Source organism: Lissotriton vulgaris, chromosome 5 (assembly GCF_964263255.1).
Source record: "Lissotriton vulgaris chromosome 5, aLisVul1.2, whole genome shotgun sequence".
NCBI lineage: Eukaryota > Metazoa > Chordata > Amphibia > Caudata > Salamandridae > Lissotriton > Lissotriton vulgaris.
The window spans coordinates 1,064,134,057-1,064,155,154 of NC_141693.1; the positions used below are offsets into that span (position 1 = coordinate 1,064,134,057).

A 21,098-nucleotide genomic window follows, 5' to 3' on the forward strand; every position below is an offset into this window, starting at 1 on the left:
CCCTACTATGTGAAACATAGCACCACACAGCATGTGGCCAGTGGTTTAACAAAAGTACACCTGGTTGGGACTGTGAATTGTGAGACAAATCATGTCCATTGTATGTCACTCACCTAAGGACAGGAGTCCCAGGAGCAATCCAAGCAGCATTAGCCCCAACAGCAACCCCAGGAGCCACAGCCACCAGGGGCAGCAGGTGCCACCGCCGCACCCAGCACCACAGCCACTGCCACCGCCACTGTTACTTCCTTTGCCTCCGCCTCCTCCGCCGCCCCCTCCTCCGGCCCATCCTCCTGACGCTGCTTCTGTTTTCGAGCTATCGGCTCTTATCTCTGAAATGGAAAGAACAACAGTGAAGAAAGAGTGTTATGAGCACAACTTCTTGTGTAGCGCTAAAGCCACTAATTCAGTCTCAATTGAAAGGAATCGCTGTCACTGGCATGTAGCAATGGGTCTGAAACCATCCTGTTGAAGTGTAGGGATGACTACAAAATGAATAGTGTCAATGTTCGAGATACATAATGACTTACTGCTAAACACTATTGCACAGAAATAATACATTACCTTATTACTGATAATGATTAATTCACAGTGATATAATACAACATATGTATATAAATGTAATCCAATCGCTTTTTGCTCAAGATTACAAATGGAATGATGATCCTCTTCCAGGCATGGGCAAGACCAAATATGACCGAAACATGTCGATGTTGTTCTTGTTCACAATAAACACTGATGCATACAAACATGCCTGGGAGTGGCTGATAATTATGTTTTTGACCTTAATCAGAAAACATTGTTGGATTAATATATTGGCTTATCAGGGAACCATATAAAAGTTCTCACTACTTCAGCATATTGATCTGGATACCCTAATTTAGTAAGCCACCATCAACACAAGTCGAGAAAGTGGTAGGAAAATACCACTAATACGTGCTCCCAGGTAATATCACAATATAACAGGGTACGTGGCACATTAAATTGTAATTAGTGTACCTTTTAAGGCAGGGAACGAAGCATGACTTTTTTGAGGTGAAAAACTCACTCACTATCATGGCATGCCTCGCCATCGGGTCATGGGGAAGACACGGTGATGAAGCATGCACTAATGACAATTTGTGCCAGTCTTACCCTGTTGTGGAACTTTTAGTAAACTGAGAGGCTGTGTAAATGGCAGCTGTTGCACTACAAATGAACCACATACCCAATAGCGGCCAGCAAAATTAAATGGTGGGGCGCGATGCCCAAAAAACTCAGCATATATATGTTGCGTTTGCTGGCACGCAGGGTCTGGCTGCTTTCTTGCTCTTCTCCTGGCTCTCTCCTTGGCGGTGACTAGGGGCTGAAAGGGAGGGACTTACTCCCTTGTGCAGAGGGAAACTAAGCAATGGATTGGTTGGAGCAGGCTAACCCAGCGCTCATTTTGAGGTTGGGGGCCTGGGACTCTAGTCCCTCCGCTGTTTCTCATCCCTGAGATTGCAGGCTTTGAAGTGCGCATGTCAGATTGGTTAGCTCTAGACAGCAGGCCAATCTGACCTGCGCATTGGTTGGAGTAATAGTGCAATTGCACTAATCAGCCCCGCCCCCTGCACTCGCGCTGTAACAGCTTCTGGTCTGAAGGTCGCCTTTCAAAGGTTTCTTTACTTTTCTTTTTCTTTTCACTTTAAACATACACAGCTGGATAATGGGTTTTCTGGGGGCAATGGCCGATACATTTGTGCTCCTATAAAATCCTGGTTAAAACTTGCACCGATGGGTGACATAGAGTTATTGTGCCATGTGAAATAAACCAAAGAAGCCAGTTATCTATTTTGTTCCTTGCTGCAGACCTATGTGAATAGACAGTAGTAATTTGTATATGTGTGAACTGTGTGGGATTCACTAGTGAATACGAAATGCAGTTCATAAACGGAAATATGTGAGATATGTGAGTGATTTTTACTGCAGATGCATAGCTTACAATCAACAAAGTATCTCAGGTCAATTTCTAACTCTGTAATGCTTCTGTGATCATTCATCTATGTCCGTGATGGAGCGGCCCCATAGGCTGAGCCCGTCCTGAGGCGAGACTATTAATTTTTCCCTGCAGTTTCTTGATTTTAATTTACTCTCTTAATTTTTTTAATTCCCCTCCTCAAGCACCATGTGGGGGAATTTAGCGCAGTATAAAATAAAAAACTTAAAATAATAAATTAAAAACTTAACTTATGCAGAAACGGTTACACAAATCCATGTCTCTATTAGAATCATTCCGTTTGTAGTTTAATGGTGGCGGAAATGTTTAGTTGAAACTTTTCTGGTCAGATAAATTGGATCACAATTGGACTGATCATGGTAACCTTCACGGTATTGGGCCTGTTTTATAAGGCACCTTCAGTTGAAGTCTGAAACTTTGAGTACTCTTTACTATTTCTGTAGCTGCACTGTAGCCTTCATTACCCAGAGTGATCATTTCAAAGATAGCCAGAGTTAACATTGACAAATCAAACTCAAGGGTACTCATTTTATCAATTTGTGAAGGAATAAAGCCAGAGGAAGTGATGGCATAACTCAGACCTGCAGTTCCTGCATATCTCTGCAGCATGCGTTCATTCGCCTGAGCTATCTAAGTATGTATGTATGTATGTTCTTATATAGCGCTCGATTTTACCCTTGGGCATCTCGGCGCTTGCCTTGGGAACCCGTCCTGGCTTTTCCCTGTGAGATCACCCATGCTGGGCCTCCCCAAGGTGAAAGCCAGGCTTCCCGCCGCGGGGGCCGTTGTGGATATTAAGCAATCTTGTTGCCCAGAGCTGCATAGTGTGAACTCGTGCTTAGAGTGGGCACCGAAGTGAGAATTATCGAGTCAGTGGACAATTGGGTTCAGGACCCTGGCACGTCAGGAATCGAACCCTGGTCCCGGGTCTGACCTCAGCTTCAGGGTCTGCCTCCTCTAACCAGTGAGCCACACTTCTCCACAGTGAGGCGCGAAAGAGTATGGCAGGTCTGGCGCGTTGTCCAGAGTGCTGCTGAAACAGTAGCCAGGGGCAAAGGCAGTTGTAAATGACATTTGACCAACTTCTTGACATTTCAAGGAGTGACATTACATTACAGGTCTTTTGACCTCTATAAAGTCACAAGACGTGGCAATGCACAATCTTTACCCCGATAAATCACAGGAAGTGAAGAAAAAACAAATATAAGTGTCAAAATAATTGCTTAAAATATAAATACAGCACATGTACAAACATCTCGCAATAGCAGTTAACCGAGAGGGGAGTCACACGGGAGAGGCACAGCTGCAGCTCCTGGTGTCACACATATATAACATCTGTCACCAGCTACTGTGGCACAGAATCAGTGACTACCTGATCCTCACTGATTTCTGTGTGGCTAGCCGTGCCCAAACACCTGTATGTCAGCAACCAATGAGTGCTAAAGATTCACCGGGCTGTCAAAGATGATGCAAAGAGGGAGCAGCCCACATGACTCTTCCAATGCTATTTGCTACAGTGCAACTACTTTTATCAGTCATTCAACTCCACACTGCGAGTAAACTAGAAATGTACTACGTGCCTAATTCCCGCTTACAGGAAAAAGCAAAAGAAGCACAATCCCGCCGGAAGGTAAATCAGACCCTGGTCACTAAGCCCCTTACGCCGCCGGTGTGTCCATTTTTGTGACACTCCGGTGGTGCTCTGTGCTAGCCCATATTTACAAGGCCACGCTACGCTGCTTTGCGTGGCTTAGCACAGCCTTGGAACTATGGCCCTCCGTAACGCAGTTTTCTGTGCCACAGGGGCACGCAATTAGTGTCACTGTGGGCGTTCCCTGCAACACCCATGGCTTTTTGACATTGCTCCAGATTTACAAGGATCTGTAAATCCTTTCAAAAGGAGGCGTTATTTTGGCGCAACAAGGATAAATAATTGTATTTCTCCTCGCTTTTTTGCTCTTTCTATGTAAGGAGCAAAACACCATTAATAATTGTCTGTGCAGGAAGCTTCCTGCACAAACGCAATCATTCCTGCAATGCGGGCACCCTTGCATGGTGCACGGGTCCTGCGTTAGCGCGAGGCAGCTTTTTAGCGCCGCCACAGGGGTGAGTACATGGATGCGTAGTTTTCTTGTTAATGAGAAACATCCCTGAGTTTTGAAAATGGCTTGCAGCACCACGCTGCACCCATTTCATGCATATACACCCTTAAGTTTGGAAGATACCAGGACCAATTTAGTGCTGAGCCACAATAATGGCATTACACAAATGACTCTAACATACCATACCGAATTGTACCATATACCATACCGTACTGTAACATTACATAACAATATAAGATAACATAATACATCCTTTGGTGCCACTCACCTGCATAAGTTGCTTTATCTTTCGTAGACACTGCTGTATACCCTGGTGTTGGACAAAAAGAAGAGATTTCTTTAAGGTGTGCTCAACTGACTTACAATAACCAGAAAAATATCTCTAGATGACTGAGCGTCAGTAAGTTCATAATGTTAAAGAAAAGGGAATGTTAGGATGTTCTGCATGTGACAGCAGTGGGCACTGGGCCCTGATGAGCAAAGCTTTATATTGGTGCAAACCTTTGGCAAATCAGAGGGTTTGCGACAGGGAAAACGCTTTTTCTAATGGAGTAAACACATTTTTCGATTCAAAAAACTATTTCTGAATAGCAAAATGGCATTAGAAATTGTTGCTATTAGCGTCCCTTCCACATACTGAATCAGAACCCTATGTATCAACGTTTTCAAACCGTAATATTGGTCGCAACCATTTAGAAATTACAAACTCGGAAGTGGGGGAGGTAACTGATTCGGGAAGGGACCCTTTTCCTCTAGGAATCGGGGTGCCAGCTTTAGGAGAAGCAGGCAGTGGTCCATAGGACCAATGCCGTTTTTCTAAATTGAAAAAAAAAAATTAAACTCAAACCTTTAGGAAAATCGTCCTGTTTTAAAAATAGAAAACGTTTTCAATTTTGAAATACAATCACATGGATTATGATCTGCTGCCCCTTGCAGGCCACCGTCCCTGTGATTCTAGCCAATTATAGTGGGAAGCAAATTGTGTCTCTGCCTTATTAATATTCGTTAGGCAGGATGTTCTAGGGCCCCCTCGGATTCCTTATTTTGCGAACGAACCCATTAGTACATAGTTCGTTTAATAAAATTAGAAACTAGTTGCAGAGAATCGGGTTGCTATTTGCAACCCATTTTTGTGGCCAACTTCTTTGTACATCTGGCCTTTGGAGAGGAAAATTCATTCACTACGGTGATTTTTGACTTGTCAGCTGGAACACGGTGGAATTCCCTTGTACACAGCAGACTTGAAAGTTGGATTTGAGGGTTGAATGACCTGTCCACCCCAGAGCCCTGTTGCACTGTGTCTGAGTGAAAGCTTTGCAACCTGGGCTCAGCTGTCTAGACCCCACTCAGCCCGTGTGCAAATACTTGCTGCAGAAAGAATTAATGCTAGCAATTGCAGATCTCTCCTGCTTGGGGGACAACATAATGATGTGGCTATGGTCAGATGGTTGACCAGACACTTTTAAACGAATGCCCTTTCCTCTACATGGAACAGGACATGACACATCAGGGAGCAGAGGGTGGTTGTGTGCTTGGGCAGTTCTGCTTTCATGGAACAACGTGGTACCTTTTCTGTTATTATTGCTGCATTGATTGTTGGGGATGACAACGTGGAAAGTTAACCGGCTTATGGTGCTTTACATGCTGCATCATTGTGAAAACGACGTGCTATGTGCTTTATGTAATGGGGCAAAGTGGTAATGGCCTGCTTATTAACCTTTACATAGTGGGTCAATACTGAACTGGCTGTGGTGTTTTATGTGATGGGGCACTTTAGAATCTGGCCTGATTATGGTAAATACTAGGACATTAGCAACGCTGGATGAACCATTTTGCCTTCCATACTGTGACCATATTTACATTGGCCTGTCTACGGGCTACACGTACAATGTTGAAACTGGAATGGAAATGGGGCTTTATATAGTGGTGTACACAATATTTAATTTGTTTCTGTTCAGAAGTGCCTCTAAAACGTATTGCATTTTATCCAATATTTTTGGAACATTGACCTGTAAAATGCATTATTTGCGACCATTTTATTTTGAGGGGAGAACCCCTCCCAAACACCATGGAGGAAGACAAACTTCCTGACTATTCTTAGTCCAAATAAGGATTCTTTCAGGGCTGTTTGGGTTCTCATTCCCCCGTTTGAGGCACACTATTATCAAGTCTTTCATGGGAGGAAACCAAGACACAAGAGCCGGGTGTGGCCAATGAGTGTTTATTGTGAAGTCCATAGAATGATGGGGACAAGTCAAAATGTGCATTACCCTCTTTTCTGTCCCGTTAGTGCTCATAGAGCTTCTCACATAGTGCAAAAGAAGTGGTTGAGAGAGAATGTGCAAGGGGAGGTGTGGGGGGGGGGGTGCAATGGTCAGTTAAAGTTCCACACAGGCCTTCCGAGAACCCCAGAGTGGACTGACAGCAAGAGAAACTGAACTGCTGGTAAGAGATTAAAAACTCAGTCTCCCCTATTTAACTTCAAAGTTCCTCACATAAGACACATAATTGAAAGTAACATTTTTAAAAATGATGTGCAAATCCGGGTTCTCTTACCTGCATCAACAATTTCTGAATGGAAGCGAATGGTTGTATTGTAGGTATGCAACAAAAAAAGACCCACACAGTGGTAGCCCAAATTCATTACAATATCCGGTTAAAAAAGCAAATCTTCTTCAGTCCATAGAGTACTTCCGAATTTACAGCCCTTTCCCCTAATCACAGTAGAGTATAGAGGGCCAGGTCTTTCTGATCTGAGATAATTTTAAATGGGATTATGGTGAACATATAAAATAGGCAAGCATTTTCCTATTATTCCTTCACTCTACTAAAAAAGTTGTATCATCGGCTAAGAGGAATACTCACCATTCGCTTCTGTTTTGTGGGAAGTCTCTGACGTGCTTGTCGTGTAGTGTTTGTCTTTCTTTATGGTATCTTCACCCGCAGACCCTGTACAATCACACAAGGAACACAATGAGTGGTCAAATAGACACAGTTCCTGCAGATCTAACCCTGTATAGACTGCATTTTGGAGAAGTAAAATGTACACTAGGGATTGCAGATCCTAGTAGGGAATATTGCATCACGAAATGGGACAGAATATTCTTCCAAAAACATCGAGGGACAAAATATAGAAAGGTAAGTCAGAGAGAGGTAAGAATTTATTATTCTTACCTCGACATCTAAATACCTTGAAGATATTTAGCTCAAGGTACATATATGTGGCGTTGGGTATATAAAACGTAAAGAAACGTACCTTGCATATTTTTGTCAGTCGAAATAGTTGCAACAATATTCTGTTCCGCTAATTTTCTGGAATCAATATTCCCAGGCTATAGCAGACAGTAGGAAATTGCTTTCTGACACAGATCGAGAGATATCACTGCCCGGGTTTGTGCCTTTAAGTGCTGACGCACATGCATTGTGATATATATTGCAGTGTGCGGCATAAGCAAAATTGGCAACAAAAACATTCCTTTAGGAACCTAAAACTTGTAATTAGTTTGGAATTGGATGGCTTAGAACATTTGACTTTTTACATTTTTTTATGAAAGAACGAACACTTGCTTGTGGGACTCCAATATTTGTATTGGATCCTTCAGATATGATTGTGTTCAGCTCCGTCATCAATGTCAAAGACACTATGTGCTATATACAACCACTGTAATCTCATGAATCTTACTACGCTTTTCACTTGCATTACCCAAATGGGAATTGAAAAAACATAGTCTATCTAGTGTATGGGCCAACAGTGATTTGTTCCTTCCTTCTAGTGCTATGAACATTTTAATACGAGATGTTATTCTAGTAGCTATGTGCGTAACGATTGAAATTGCATCTGATGGTATAAGTGCCGCGACGTGCTTGAGAAGCAACACTCCCCTGTTACCATAGTTACATGCTTAATGTGAAGAATCCTCTGGTGGACCTCCGCAAGGAAGGTGGATGATATTCAGAGGACGCCATAACCACGGTGTACTAAACCGTTATCCACTCTAAGTGGAATTGACCATAGACCTTGAAGTAATAGCTCATTCTTTCTTTTAGATCCACTATTACAATGTTTAGCGATTCTAAAAACAACTTATCCTTGTGCCCAAAACATCTGCTGCAGCGACTTCTTCATTAATATGGGAGAAGAGACCTGGGTAATATGAATGAACCATGCCACTATTGCTGACAGGTATCCAAACTGCTGCCTGGCTTAGAATACTGCCTTGGCAAGTGCTTCCCATCACAGCTTCATTACAGCTCTTTGTTTCAGTATACATTTATATCAACTCCCATTGGCTACGCTTACAGGAACCCGCATTAAGACCCTACCCCCATGGAAAGGAACGGTTCACTAGAGACATGGTTACCTACATACTATATCTTATCTTCTTTTTAATTGATAGCGGTGGTGCCCACCTTGGTCACTTATTTCATAGTATACATGAAGGGCTGTTTATGTAGAAGTTCTTGAAGCAGATATTTTGTTTTACATATTCCGTTCCATTTAAATATTGGCTTATTAATAGGATTAAGTGTGTGCATTCAGCTGTCTTCCCATTGGTGGTCATGTCAGGCTGATATCACAGATAATACCAAAAGCTTAACTAGAAGATATGATTGTCTGCTGTATGACTATGCATCGTAGCATTAGCGATGGTCACATGGAAAGCCTACCACTAAATCCAGAGCTGGCTGCAGTGAAGACCTTCCCACTGTCCTTGGACATGATGAGCAGCTCCCCTTCCTTCTTTGAGGGGACGTTGTCTTTTTCGAGGAGTAGGAACTTGTAGTCCTTGCGGAGAATGTCCTCGCTCTGTCCATGTCCTGTTGTAACTAGAAAATAAATTAACTGGATTGAACAAGAGCTTGTGCTATAGGACATAAAACCAGGAACATGAGGGTGCGCGGTGGGTACAAACACATTTTCACTTTCTCCAAACATCCTAGGGCTGGAGTTAGAAAAGTACATTAGACCTCCCAGTGTCAACACAAACCCAGCTGAAGGCAAAAAATTTGAGGGAAAGGAGGGAATTAATATATTGCCACTGAAAGCGTATATGGTTTATGCTTTCAGTTTAAAGTGCTAAAGGCACATTGGAACAAAGGGGCCTATTTATGAGCTGGTTTGCCTCGCTCTTGCACCACACCATGGGCTTCCAGAGCAACGTAAACCTTAAGTCAGTTTTATGAAGCCACGCAAAGCCATTTTGAGTGGCCCTAATTGTCTCCATAAATCCGGAGTAAGGCAATGCAGCGCTAATTGGTGTGTTACTCTGCCCTGGGCAGGCGGTCCATGGGCATTGAATGGGTTTTCTCACGCAACGTCCATGGTTTTTGATGGATTCTCAGATTTACCAGAACTGGTAGACCAGGGAACGTGCCTAAAAGATTCACTTTCCCAGGAGAGATGTAACAAGGAGAAATATCTTTATTTCTCCTTGTTACTTCCTCTTTGTATGTGTGGTGTATTGTGCAGTACACATAGTAAGAGGAAAATGCCTTTCAGGATTGTTTGTGTACAGGAAGGTGTCCCATTTCGCACAAAAACAATCCTGCATTCAATGCAGGCACCTTAGTGCTAGGGTGGCTGTGTTGGCAATAGGCTGCCAAGATGAAAAGACAGGAATGCAGCGTATTGCCTTAAATATGGCACATTCCTCTCCTTTCTCTGTCACCCACTGCAGTGCGGCAAGGCGACTCGCTGAGCTGCACTGCGTGACTTTTTCATAAATAGGCCCCCAAAAGTATAATGCTGAGTGTGGTACAACAAGAAATATCACCGAACCTGCTGCACCCATGACACATTTTATGTCCCACAATACGAATCCATACAAACTTATACACAAAAACAGTGGCGGATTTCTATGATTCCATACATCATTGCCTGCAGAGCAGGCTTACGGTAGCAGAGCTCGTGCCCAATTTTAAGAGTTTCTAAAATCTACCAGTGTGATGCAAACTCAATGTAACAGAGACCATTACTGAGCCATGGGGTATGTCTGGGTAGGGATCGTAGTCAGCTCACTCTACATATCATGATTTGTCGTTTTATATGAATTTATTGCAATAGGAATTTCATCCAGAAATGCTGTGTATATTAACTAATGGTAAATAAGCACATCATCTGATTGCACGGGTAACTTTAAAGAGTTTTAGATGATTCTGCATAAGTGGTGACCAGAGACAAGGCAAGGTATTTATACAGAATACATAGATAATATATATTATACGCATTTTAAACATGTTAAGCCCCATGCCACAGTGGGTGGCTAGAGGTTGGAATAAGGTCAAGGGGTAGAGGATTAGGAGTAGAGTGCTCTTCTGATCAGCAGCTTTGAAGCAATGAATGGAACAGAGGAGCCTTCACAATTGCCTTAAACAGCAGCAAGATTGGTGCTGCTCATATGTCATTGGAATGTGCGTTTCACTGGCAGGGAAAAGACTCAGATCTTGATGTAGCAAAAGGGGGTGTGGCTTCAGGAGCTTTCCGGTTTTATGAAACAGTCTACTGGCTGAGGAGATGGTGAACCATTAATTGGTAAGGTATTGTCAAATCAAATCAAATCAAAAGAAACTTTATTTCGATTGAATTTACAATCATAAAAGTGCATTTTGAAAAATATTTGCAACAATTTAAAAGATTTTACACATAAACAATATTTGACTGATAGATACAAAAAACATAAATTAAATGTTTAAAAGAGTCGTCTGTACAATGGTACCCTGTACGGCAGTGGAAAAAATAATTCACATAGAAAAGCAGAAAAATTTACGATGCAGAGACAGTTAGTTGGGAACGAATTTTCAGACAAGCCTTTAAAAAGCAAGCTATTGATTTGGCAACAAATGGAGTGTCTAAAAACTGTAGTGCCAAAAGAGCAGGTCTGCATCTTCTCAGTCCTGTTTGCCGGAGAAGTGGGACCAACCAGCGTTTACGCGGGGTCTCGTAAAAGCTACAGAATATTGTTACGTGCAAAGTAGACTGAGTAGAACAGTCGTCACAGGGACATCTGGTTAGTTCACGAGTCCAATCTGAGGGCTCAGGGAACGAGACAAGACGGTAAAAGGAATCAAACCGAAATCTGGTTAAAACGTATCTATCGTAATTTGACAAATAAAAAGACAAATAGGGTTGAATACCATAGGAGGATTGTATCATCATTAAATGGGAATTTGATTGTTTGCCAATTTCAGAACACATGCGTAGTTCTCTTAGATGGATGGCACATAAATTCTTCAGGGTCTTTCTAGGTATGGTCATTAGTAAGACAGGGTTGGTAAAAAACTCTGGGCAGTTCAAGTCGTTCAAAAAGTTAAAAACATAAGATAGCCAGGGAATCTTTTTCCAGTGGGTCAATGTCAGGCAATCGGTTATTAACGACCGAGTAAGAAGGCATTGCTCCTTCGTCCAAATGCGGTGCCAGAGGAGGATCGGTTGGTATCTAATGGTGTCAGATAGATAATCCCAACCAAGCTCAATGTGGCTACCGTAGTTGGGAGCACTACGGGGGAGAGCCAAAACATATTTCAAGAAATCGTTTTCAATTACTTGAAGCTCAGTAGCGGGAGCATAGCCTCATACACCCGCTCCGTAAGTAGTCACGCTCAAACATTTAGCTTGATAGATTTTCAGTATCACAGCAGGAGCGGGCTTGCCCAATTTCCTTGAAAAAGAGGTCAGCGCCGTTGTTGTGCGCTGAAATTGCAACTTCTTGCTGGAGGTGGCAGGTTTCCAGGACATATGGTCGTCTATAAGGATCCCTAAGTATGGATATTTTCTAGCATTTTCTAGCCTAGTATTGTCAATATAGAGAGGTTTACATTTCTGAGCTTTCTTGCCAATATGCATAACAAAAGTCTTGGATTTATTTACTTTTAAGCCAAGAGAAAGCATATATTGACAATACTTGTCCAGTTGGAGCTGGAGTTGATTTGGTGTTCTCGCTAGAATGACGGAATCGTCAGCATATAGTAATGCAGGGATTGGCCGGGTGTTTATGCAGGGAAGATCCTTATTGCCTAAGGTATTGTATTTTGTGTTGTATTGTAGGTGAATTTATATCATCCAACATAATTCTTACAAGGTGCCCAAGAGTTTATGCGAGCAAGATAAACTTTTATATTATATTATATTATATTATATTATATTATATTATATTATATTATATTATATTATATTATATTATATTATATTATATTATATTATATTATATTCTTCTGCCTCATTCCTCTATATGGTCACAGACCTCCTCATTGACTTCCTTATAATGCACAACAGGGGGTACTTTATTCCATATATCATTTTGGTTACAATGGTCACTTAAGGATATACTGAGATTAGGAGAAAATATCTTCAAACGTTTACTTAGTTGGTAGGTCATGCATAAACTAATGTGTTAGCAGGACTTAATGTATTTTCGAAAAGAAAGGGCCATGCAAGGAGAGATTCACAAAAATGATTCACAATTCATTAGTTGGCTCTAGAACTTGTATTGGAATGAACAGTGGTAAACCCCGGTTAGTAAAGAGGTACCTATTGTTGGTATTAATTTGGCCGCTTATTCCTTAAGCTGGACCTAATACAACTCTTTAGTTGTGTTAAGATTTAAACACTTCAGCTCCCAGGATTTAAGTCTCAAAAAATTATCATATACATGCTTTAAAAAGGAAGTTCACAAACACAGAATCCCATGGTTTACGGGTCAGTTTTCGCAGTGCCTCTGCTAGTGAGAGCCCTCTGGTGGATGTGTTAATTGATCACCCTTGAAAAATAGCAACATTGCTGGACCAAGCCCAAGAGGGTCAACAACTTGGCCTATAGCTGCATAGAAGTGTGTTGCGCTGCATAGTAATGTCTGGCCTGTGTGCATTTGTCTATGAATACTGCACTTATAAGTGTTATGTTGTTCATCTGCATGGCAGCCTGGGTGTATAGCTTGTGTGTGTGTTTATACTTTGATATCTGAGTGTTGTAGTTGTGAAGCTCTATTCAAGAGTCAGACCAATATGGCTTTGCCAATGCTTAATTGCTTTGGCATGATTATTAAGGGTCATTTTATGAGTCCCAAAGTTTCTTTTTCAGTTTTTTGCTTAAAGGACGACAGTTGCTTTCTTTCTTGAATGATATTTATCTGCAACATCGCTGTGCTGTGTCTTGCTCTTTTGGCTATGGGGGATATAGCATCCTACTAGTCCGGTCAGATTAAATGCTATTCCGCCATAGTGTTGCTTGGTGTCATTCGCAGCATCTCTGAAAAGTTGATTACTTCCAGGTCAGTGCAACTGTGTACTGGGAGGGACAAGTCTACTGAGAAGGACCGACAGTGTCAAATGCCACAAACAGAACCAGTAAAATTACAATACAAGATAAATTGTAGGGGTGAGCAGAGAGGATGAATTTAACACGAGGTAGGATGGTTTCCATGGATTGAAAGATTTGGTAGTCTGACTGATATGGGTTGAGTGGCTCGTGTTGGGATCAATAGAAAGTGAGGTCGTTGCATTGAAGGCTTTCTTGAGGTTTTCAGAAGGACGCTGTCATTAGTAAGTGTAGGAAATGTTACATTTGCTTCACATGCTGGCCACTGAAGTTGGTGAGCAAACATGGCAGAGAAGTTCCTTGCTCTCTTGGGATAGGTAGATTCAGGCGACATCATAGGATGTTTAACGTTTTGTGTTTTGACTCTGATGCTGAAATAACCAACCCCATTTTACTCTAAGAAATGTTCAGAAGTAATGTCTTTTGTCTGCATTGTTCAAACAGCCAGTGAATAAAGTTTTAACAAACACTTCCAAGTCTTCGCGTGACCGCCACCCACCAACGTGCTCACAGGCAAAGAGTCTGGGACAAAGCAACAACAGCCTAGAGCAGCCCAGTGGCAATGACAGGGAACCCGTGTGCACCTCAAGCATCAAGTGAGGCCACAATGCAAGAAGATTGAGGTGGAAACTATTGCTCCCATTGGGGCTTCCAAAACAATCGAGACAGCCCTTTAGTAGGATCATCTTGACTTGTCAGACAGGTTTTTATTTTGTCACTTGCTAAGGATTTGTTAGGTAGCCCAGGCTCAAACTGAAAGCCACCCAGTTGATATAAGGAGCCATACCTGAATAAGGTTCTATATGCGATGTTTCCCCTCAACAGTTTCATTTTTTCAAATTGTAAAGACAACAATTTCCCCTTCAGCTCTGTTTTTCAACGGCATCTGCTTAGTTAGTTACAACAGTTTAACAATTTAGCAACACGCCCAGAGAACCATAAAGAAGTGCTGTCGGCGACATGAGAGAGATGCCCATCAAAATAACAAATGCACTTTTTCTTAGTTCTCTTATTTTTTTTGCCCATAGGCCCTAAAATTGAGATAACTGAAGCATGACAGAGGCATACAGACACGTTCACGTACCGTCAACGACGCAATGCTAATCATACCCGTAAAAGCACTTTCTCGTGAAAATTCAACCAATCAAATGTGATTCAAACATATTCAGTTCAACCATCTTGCTTCTTTCTAGCTTTCCAACTTAGTCAACCAAGCGTTTTATACAAGCATATGCTTCTTCAATGCGAGGACTCTTCTGTTACCATGCTATTGTCTTTAATGGAAGGATATTGGACCATCTTGGCTTAATGCCCCGTATGAATGTGAAAATGGCTGTGCTGGCATGTTACCTCTGACAAGGTTTATAAGTAACATATCATACTATGGGCACTCTGTGGATTGCACCTTTTCAGTGCTTGCCCCCTCACTGCGGAACTCTTTCTTGTACAGTCTTGTTCTATCACTGCTCTTCTTCAGTTCAGGAAAGGGTGGAAAAGGCTTTCATTCTATAAACATCTTCCCTAGTGATCCTCTTCTAAGGTGCAAACTCCACTCATAATCTGACCTCAGAGGTAAGAGACCCATTGGGTGTTAGCGTGCCCTACAGGTCTTTAGCAACATAACATTACATAACGTAACATGACATAAACCTACATATACTTGACCATTGGAGCTTTCAAACAGGCAATGTGTTGGCCATATCTTGGAATTGATAAGGCAAAACACCATACCTAATGCTTTAAAGTGTAACTTCAAAAGGCTGTATTCTTTTGATGATATGAATATGTTTATTGTTTCCATGTATTTATTTTGATGAAAGATTTGTTTTCCTATCCAGGTGAGAATACCGTTTCTATTCCCTCTCCTCATATATCCATGCACTACTCCATTTCTATTATACATGGTACCACTTTGTTGTCTTATATTTTTGGCTTCTAGCAAAAATATCATCTTTATCATTTCCCTACCATACATTAAAACCATAAAAATCATGGAAATAGTTTCACTGAAAAATTATTTTGGAAATGTGTTTTTCTACCAAATATTTAGTGGTCACTGCTTTCACCTTAGCATGTTCGCACAGTGGTGAAATGAACGCTCAAATGAATACATAGAAGTTCAGCTGGTCTGAACATGGAATTGCATTACCCATCCTAGAGTCAGTCAACTTTGTACTTTTGCATAGTAAATGGGGTTCTCTTTCTCTCTCTCTATCTCCCTCTCTCTCTCTCTCACACACACACACACACACATACAAATGCATGACATCTCGTTGGGGTTAATAATCTTATTAGCTAACTAAAAGTGACGTATTAGAAATATTGCGTTTTATGAATGGAAGTAGAACTTTGTTATTATCATAACAATTGACAATGGATATAGATTCTGTTAGGAGTTCATGAATGCTAAAGATAACCTGAATTTCAAAGATCTCCTTGATAATATAATGGCTATATAAGTACAGTGATTGATATTGCAGCCACGCCCACCAAGACAACTGCATAGCATAACCAATTGTTTTGCATCTGTTATGTTAACCTACCAGCTGAGGTAGACATGCTGCTGCTCATGGTACCGGTGCTTTGGGGAACGTTTTTCTGTACTCCATACACTGCAAGAGAAACCATGCGGATGAGCGTATAAGTGGGGCAAATACATGGGGATATGCTTTCTGGTGCACATCGCAGTGTCAGTAGAAACATCCGCCATGGACCAGACATTTAGTTGACCCTCTACAACAGGTTTCGGGTGTCCGTGAGATCATATCGGCTGTCTACGTTTACAGAGGATCCATTAAGGATTTGCAGAAACCTGTTTAAACTCTGGGAATGGGTATAGGCAAAGATAGTGAGGTAATAAGCTGGAAATTGGAAAATATGGTGGAACAAAAACACTCTGCTCCTCTCATTGGAGTTAGATTTACCAGATGTTAGAGGTGATGAGAGTAAAGAACCCTCTAAACCTTTAGACTGACCTCTACATTACCTGGCTTGTTGATGAGGGCGTGAGAGTGAAGCCCCTTCCCCTTTCAACCACCACCACTTTATTTCTTTTTTGTTTCCATTTTTTTATTTGCTATTCTTTCTTAAAACGGACAAAGATGCAATAAACTTAACATTTCACTTCCTATTAGATTGTTGTGTCCATCTGAGTGCCAATGAGAAATTATTTGAACTCAGGTGTTGAGACCACATTGCTCTATTCTACACACAGAGAAGGCTTTGGAAAGAGGAATTCACAAATTGGACCCACCGCTCGGGATCCTTTCATTCCCTGACTATGTTGGCCAGATAATTATCGGCGCCCTCTACAAGGATCTGCTGCAGGGTGTCAATGCACAGAGGGTACATGTGGACCAAGCAGTTACAATACACATTAGAACAATGCAGGCAAGCTGCTCATGCTAAAGTGCATGTGAAGATGACGTACTCACCCGTGGACGTTGTCGCTGCTGAACTGCTGCTAATTGGGGCATATCCAGACGCAAGGTTGTTTTGAACGCCAAACACTGTTGGAAGGAGATTATCAGAGGCCATGTTAAGTTTGTGAATCCCTTGTGATACAAAATGCATGAATCAAGATTACAGATTATTTGTAGCTTAATTTGGTGGGCAGCCTATTAGGGGCAAAACAACAATACAGATTTTGGAAGCAAACATGTTAGTTCATGTAATAATAAAGTGTGATACTTTCAAAAGTAGCATCGCCCAGCTTTTACTCCTCTTGACCAGGCAGACCTTTCTGTCAATAGTAATCAAGAATGTCATCTGGGTGGGTGGAAGGTATTTTAATTCATATTAATCTACACAAGGCTCAAACACAGAGGGATTGCACAAAGTACACTGTCATTGCTTGGCCAAGCGGAAAAAAACAGTGGGGGCCAGTCTCCTGCCTCCTGACAATATTCACCCAGAATCAGCAGCAGTCGACACAAACAAAAAGTGGTGGGCAGGTGTAGGGGCACAGGACGGGGAGCACTGGAGGGGGTGATATTAAAATAAAATAAGACTTTCCCTGAAGCTGCCGGCTGCCTCGGGTACAGCATCAGACACTCCCTGTGCAATCCCCGCACTGCTCTCATGCTATTACCAATAGCATGGGAGCATGGCAGGGATTGGCCTTAACGTGCTGGTTTAACGAGCGAAACAGACATGCGCACTTAGAAGTGCACATGCCACATCATTCCACCTCCATACCGTGGCCCGGCCTGGCCTCTCCCTTCACACCCTAGCTCAGCCAGCAGCTGAAAAATAGAGCAATAATAAAATATTGTTTCATTTTTCAGTTGCTGGCTCTAAGATGGTAAGGCGACGCTCCTCCGCCATTGCGTAGGAGCCAACGCTGCCCAGCGTCCCATGGACGCTTTGGATTGAAATGCTTACACTGAGTGTTGTGACTCTGCATAAACACACAAAATGTGATAGGAGGAATACTGCAGTTAGTCTAACCACTGACAATCACTTGTGTCCACTGAAAACAAGCTACCCCGACTGAAGAGCCCTGATCAGGGTGAAACGGGTCTTGGGTTCTGGTTTTCTGATTCAGGGAGGACTTGGCCTAGCAGTTTGGGGTGGACTGTTCCAAATCAAGGTAGGTCAAGACTGATTTGCATGTGGCTGTGTCCAGACTGAGGTGGCTTGGTGGGCAAAAGAACAATGTGTTGGGATGCTGCCCTGAGCAATTGGCAGTAGTTAGACTTACAGCAAGCATTCCTCCCATCATCTTTGTGTATTTGGTGCCTCACCACAAAAACACTCCAATGGGTGTTGGATGGAGCTGCTTGCGCTCTCTGTGTACATTGCCAAAAGTGGACCAAATAATTGCTGGTCTAATCTTAAACATTTTGTATCCTTCTACTTCCAACATTGTAATACCATATTCAAGCTGAGCAGTAGACGTTTACACTATCGTCTAAAGCAGGGGTCTCCAAACCGGTCCTGGAGGGCCGGATCCATGCCAGATTTTTGGGATATCCCCATTGAGATACATGTAGTTATTTTAAAAATCTGGCATGGATCCGGCCCTCCAGGACCGGTTTGTAGACCCCTGGTCTAAAGAATCAGCTCTTTAACTGTTTCCAAAAGTTGATATTGGTGTAAAGAGATCAGAGGCAAAGTAGGTGAGTGCCCCACAAAGTTATGAGTTGCTAAAGTCCCTCTATCCCAGCTCAAGTTTGGGCTTCACTCATTTTTCATGCATATCTTTTGGATCTATCTCACAATCTTCAAATTTCATTATGAATCTTGGAAATGAGAAACATGACATCATAGTCAGTGTCCATGCTTATGACACAATTGAGCAATTCCATCCCATAAAACTTTGATGGTTAACTTATTAACTAGGAGCTCTATTCAAACTTCTGCTAAGGTCACGAAGAGACACATAAAACCCTGTAGCTAAGATACTGTGAGAGATCATGAGAAATGCCCAGTATACATTGGTTATGCAGAAACCACAAGGGCTGGACAGAGTCTCACAAAGGTGAAGGGTTTCCCGGATCTGACCTGTCTCTGCTGCCTGGATCCATAAGGAATCTCTAAAGAAGAAACATTTCATGAATACCAGAAGTCAGCACTGACCTGTAGAAGAGGTGTTAAGCCCAGAACTTAAGGTGGGGCTACTGGGAGCCAGGTTATTGGGGAGTCCAAATACTGCAAAAGAAACAGGCATTGATTAGGTAAATAAAAGATGGGAATCAGCAGCAGCCATATGAAAGCCCAGCAACACAAATACATCCAATGGACACCCTGGCCATATGTGTCACTATATGATACAGTAAATGCCTGTGGAGAGCATCGGTGCGACTAAGAAATACTACAAATAGTTTGGAACTCCATTGATCTATATAACAACAAAGAAACGAAGAATAATGAGACATTCAGGAAAGGATTTATGGCAAAAATCATCTTGCGGACTTCACTATTATGTTAGATTCTCTTTCACATGGGTATTTCTTCTATGTGAGACCCCAATGTCCTCATCTTCCATTCTCTTATCTCCTCTTGTGATCTTCATCTCTTTCTGATTTGCATGCAGTAGCTGCTCTGCAGCTGAAGGCTGACGATTGCTGCTTCTTTCTGCCTCGCTTTCGATCTTTCCCATAAGTCCCCTTTCTCTTAGCTTTTACCAATGTAAACAGAAGGTTTACAAAGTACAGCGAAATGGCAGACGGAGAAACACCTACGCTTAGTCTATGAACACAAGCTGCCAGTTGAGCCATTTCCATTTCTGGTGCTGGGTTCTGTTGCTGTAACCTGCTCCTATATATCAATATGTACAGGTTTTTCGTCATTCTAGAATATCTCAATGTTTTGTCATTCTTAGTTCATTTAAATGGACTTCATCATAAACAAAGAACCTATGCATTTAATGCTGAACTCTAATGGTTCGCGGTTGAGGTTCTTCTTGAACAGTAGGGTCAAAAGACGGTCCATTTATCATTAGTCAAGACAGCGCTTTGAACGTAGGTATCTTATCCTATCAACACTACGCTCTTAACATTTAACATTGAAAACAAAGTGTGGAGCTGCTGTGATGCACACCCAGGCCACCCAAGATCATCAAATGCCAGGATTTTAATCTGCAAATAATACAAGTGTACCTGATCCCGTTGACTGGGCGTTGGCATTCATCATCGACGACCCGTGCATCATGTTGTTGTGGTAGCCGCTCATGGAGGCTCCGGCCGGCAGGGTTGACGTCCACATATAGGATGGAAGGGCAGCGTCCAGGATGGTCGTATCGTACGTTCCTGATACTGTGTTGAATAAGAGCACGGTTAGACGTATTAGTACAACCGACGAAGCAGCACCGCTGCGGCATTTTATTGTAAGTGAGAGGGACCTTCTGCATGTGATCCAACTTAGGAATTTAAGTGAACTAGCACTAAAATGTGTCTTTTGAAGTGTATGTAATACATAGTGTTAACGCAGTTGACACCCTGTTTGCATTCCTTATCAGATAAAGTGACCGCTGTGTATATAATACAATGTGCTGCACCAGTTCAGCATCTCTAATGATTTATAGGTTGTGTGTACATCTGTAAGCAGTCATGGATGTATACTGTGTGTATCCATGCCACGGGCCATCAAAAATTTGGCAATGTATTGCAATTTCTGCTGTGCAACACACTTTCATGGAGTTATGTGCCTACATTCCCACTGCCACGCGGATCATTCACAGCGGCATGTAGTATGAAGGCTATTAGACTCTCAAGACAAGTACTGTGCTAAGATTACCTTTCCTTATGTTTATTCATGCGGTGATTACCCTCCAACATGGTTGTCCAGGTCTACAAGGCAATCAGATAGTGCCAGAAAGGCTGGTCTGACAGGGCAAGGTGTGGGTCGGTTTTATGACTGTTCATGGGCCTCCTTTATGGTCTAATGGGCAGGCTTTTACTGTTGATTTCCCTGACATTACCTCAAACATTGCCTGCTGCAAACACAAATCCATGCAGTCTCATATCCTTTGCAAACACCTACACAGTGTGTCTGTACAGGTCCAAAACTTTCCCGATTTCCAATAGTGGGCCATTTTTCTAGCTATCTGATCCGCTATCAGGGGCCGGACACTTTCATTTGGTGCTGCGCCCTATTTTCTGTCCCAGTCCAACTCTGCTCTACAGCCCTTTAGTGAGTCAAATTATGCTAATCAAATGTTATAAGAAATAGTAATGGGTGAGATAAACAAAAACTCAAAAAC

The 21,098-nt window shown here is 42.2% G+C and overlaps 1 protein-coding gene across 1 annotated transcript in view; it reads right to left on the reverse strand.

Annotated features, from left to right (window-relative positions):
- The window catches only part of COL17A1 (collagen type XVII alpha 1 chain), a 189,336-nt gene that overhangs the window by 110,348 nt on the left and 57,890 nt on the right, over nucleotides 1-21,098 (reverse strand). The window contains exons 10-17 of the mRNA XM_086922741.1: nucleotides 19,996-20,151; nucleotides 18,974-19,045; nucleotides 16,828-16,902; nucleotides 15,937-16,005; nucleotides 8,749-8,907; nucleotides 6,946-7,029; nucleotides 4,349-4,390; nucleotides 114-332 (exon numbers count right to left, since the gene is read on the reverse strand). Coding sequence (XP_086778867.1) covers nucleotides 114-332; nucleotides 4,349-4,390; nucleotides 6,946-7,029; nucleotides 8,749-8,907; nucleotides 15,937-16,005; nucleotides 16,828-16,902; nucleotides 18,974-19,045; nucleotides 19,996-20,151 — 876 coding nt within the window. The remainder of the gene's footprint in view (nucleotides 1-113; nucleotides 333-4,348; nucleotides 4,391-6,945; nucleotides 7,030-8,748; nucleotides 8,908-15,936; nucleotides 16,006-16,827; nucleotides 16,903-18,973; nucleotides 19,046-19,995; nucleotides 20,152-21,098) is intronic.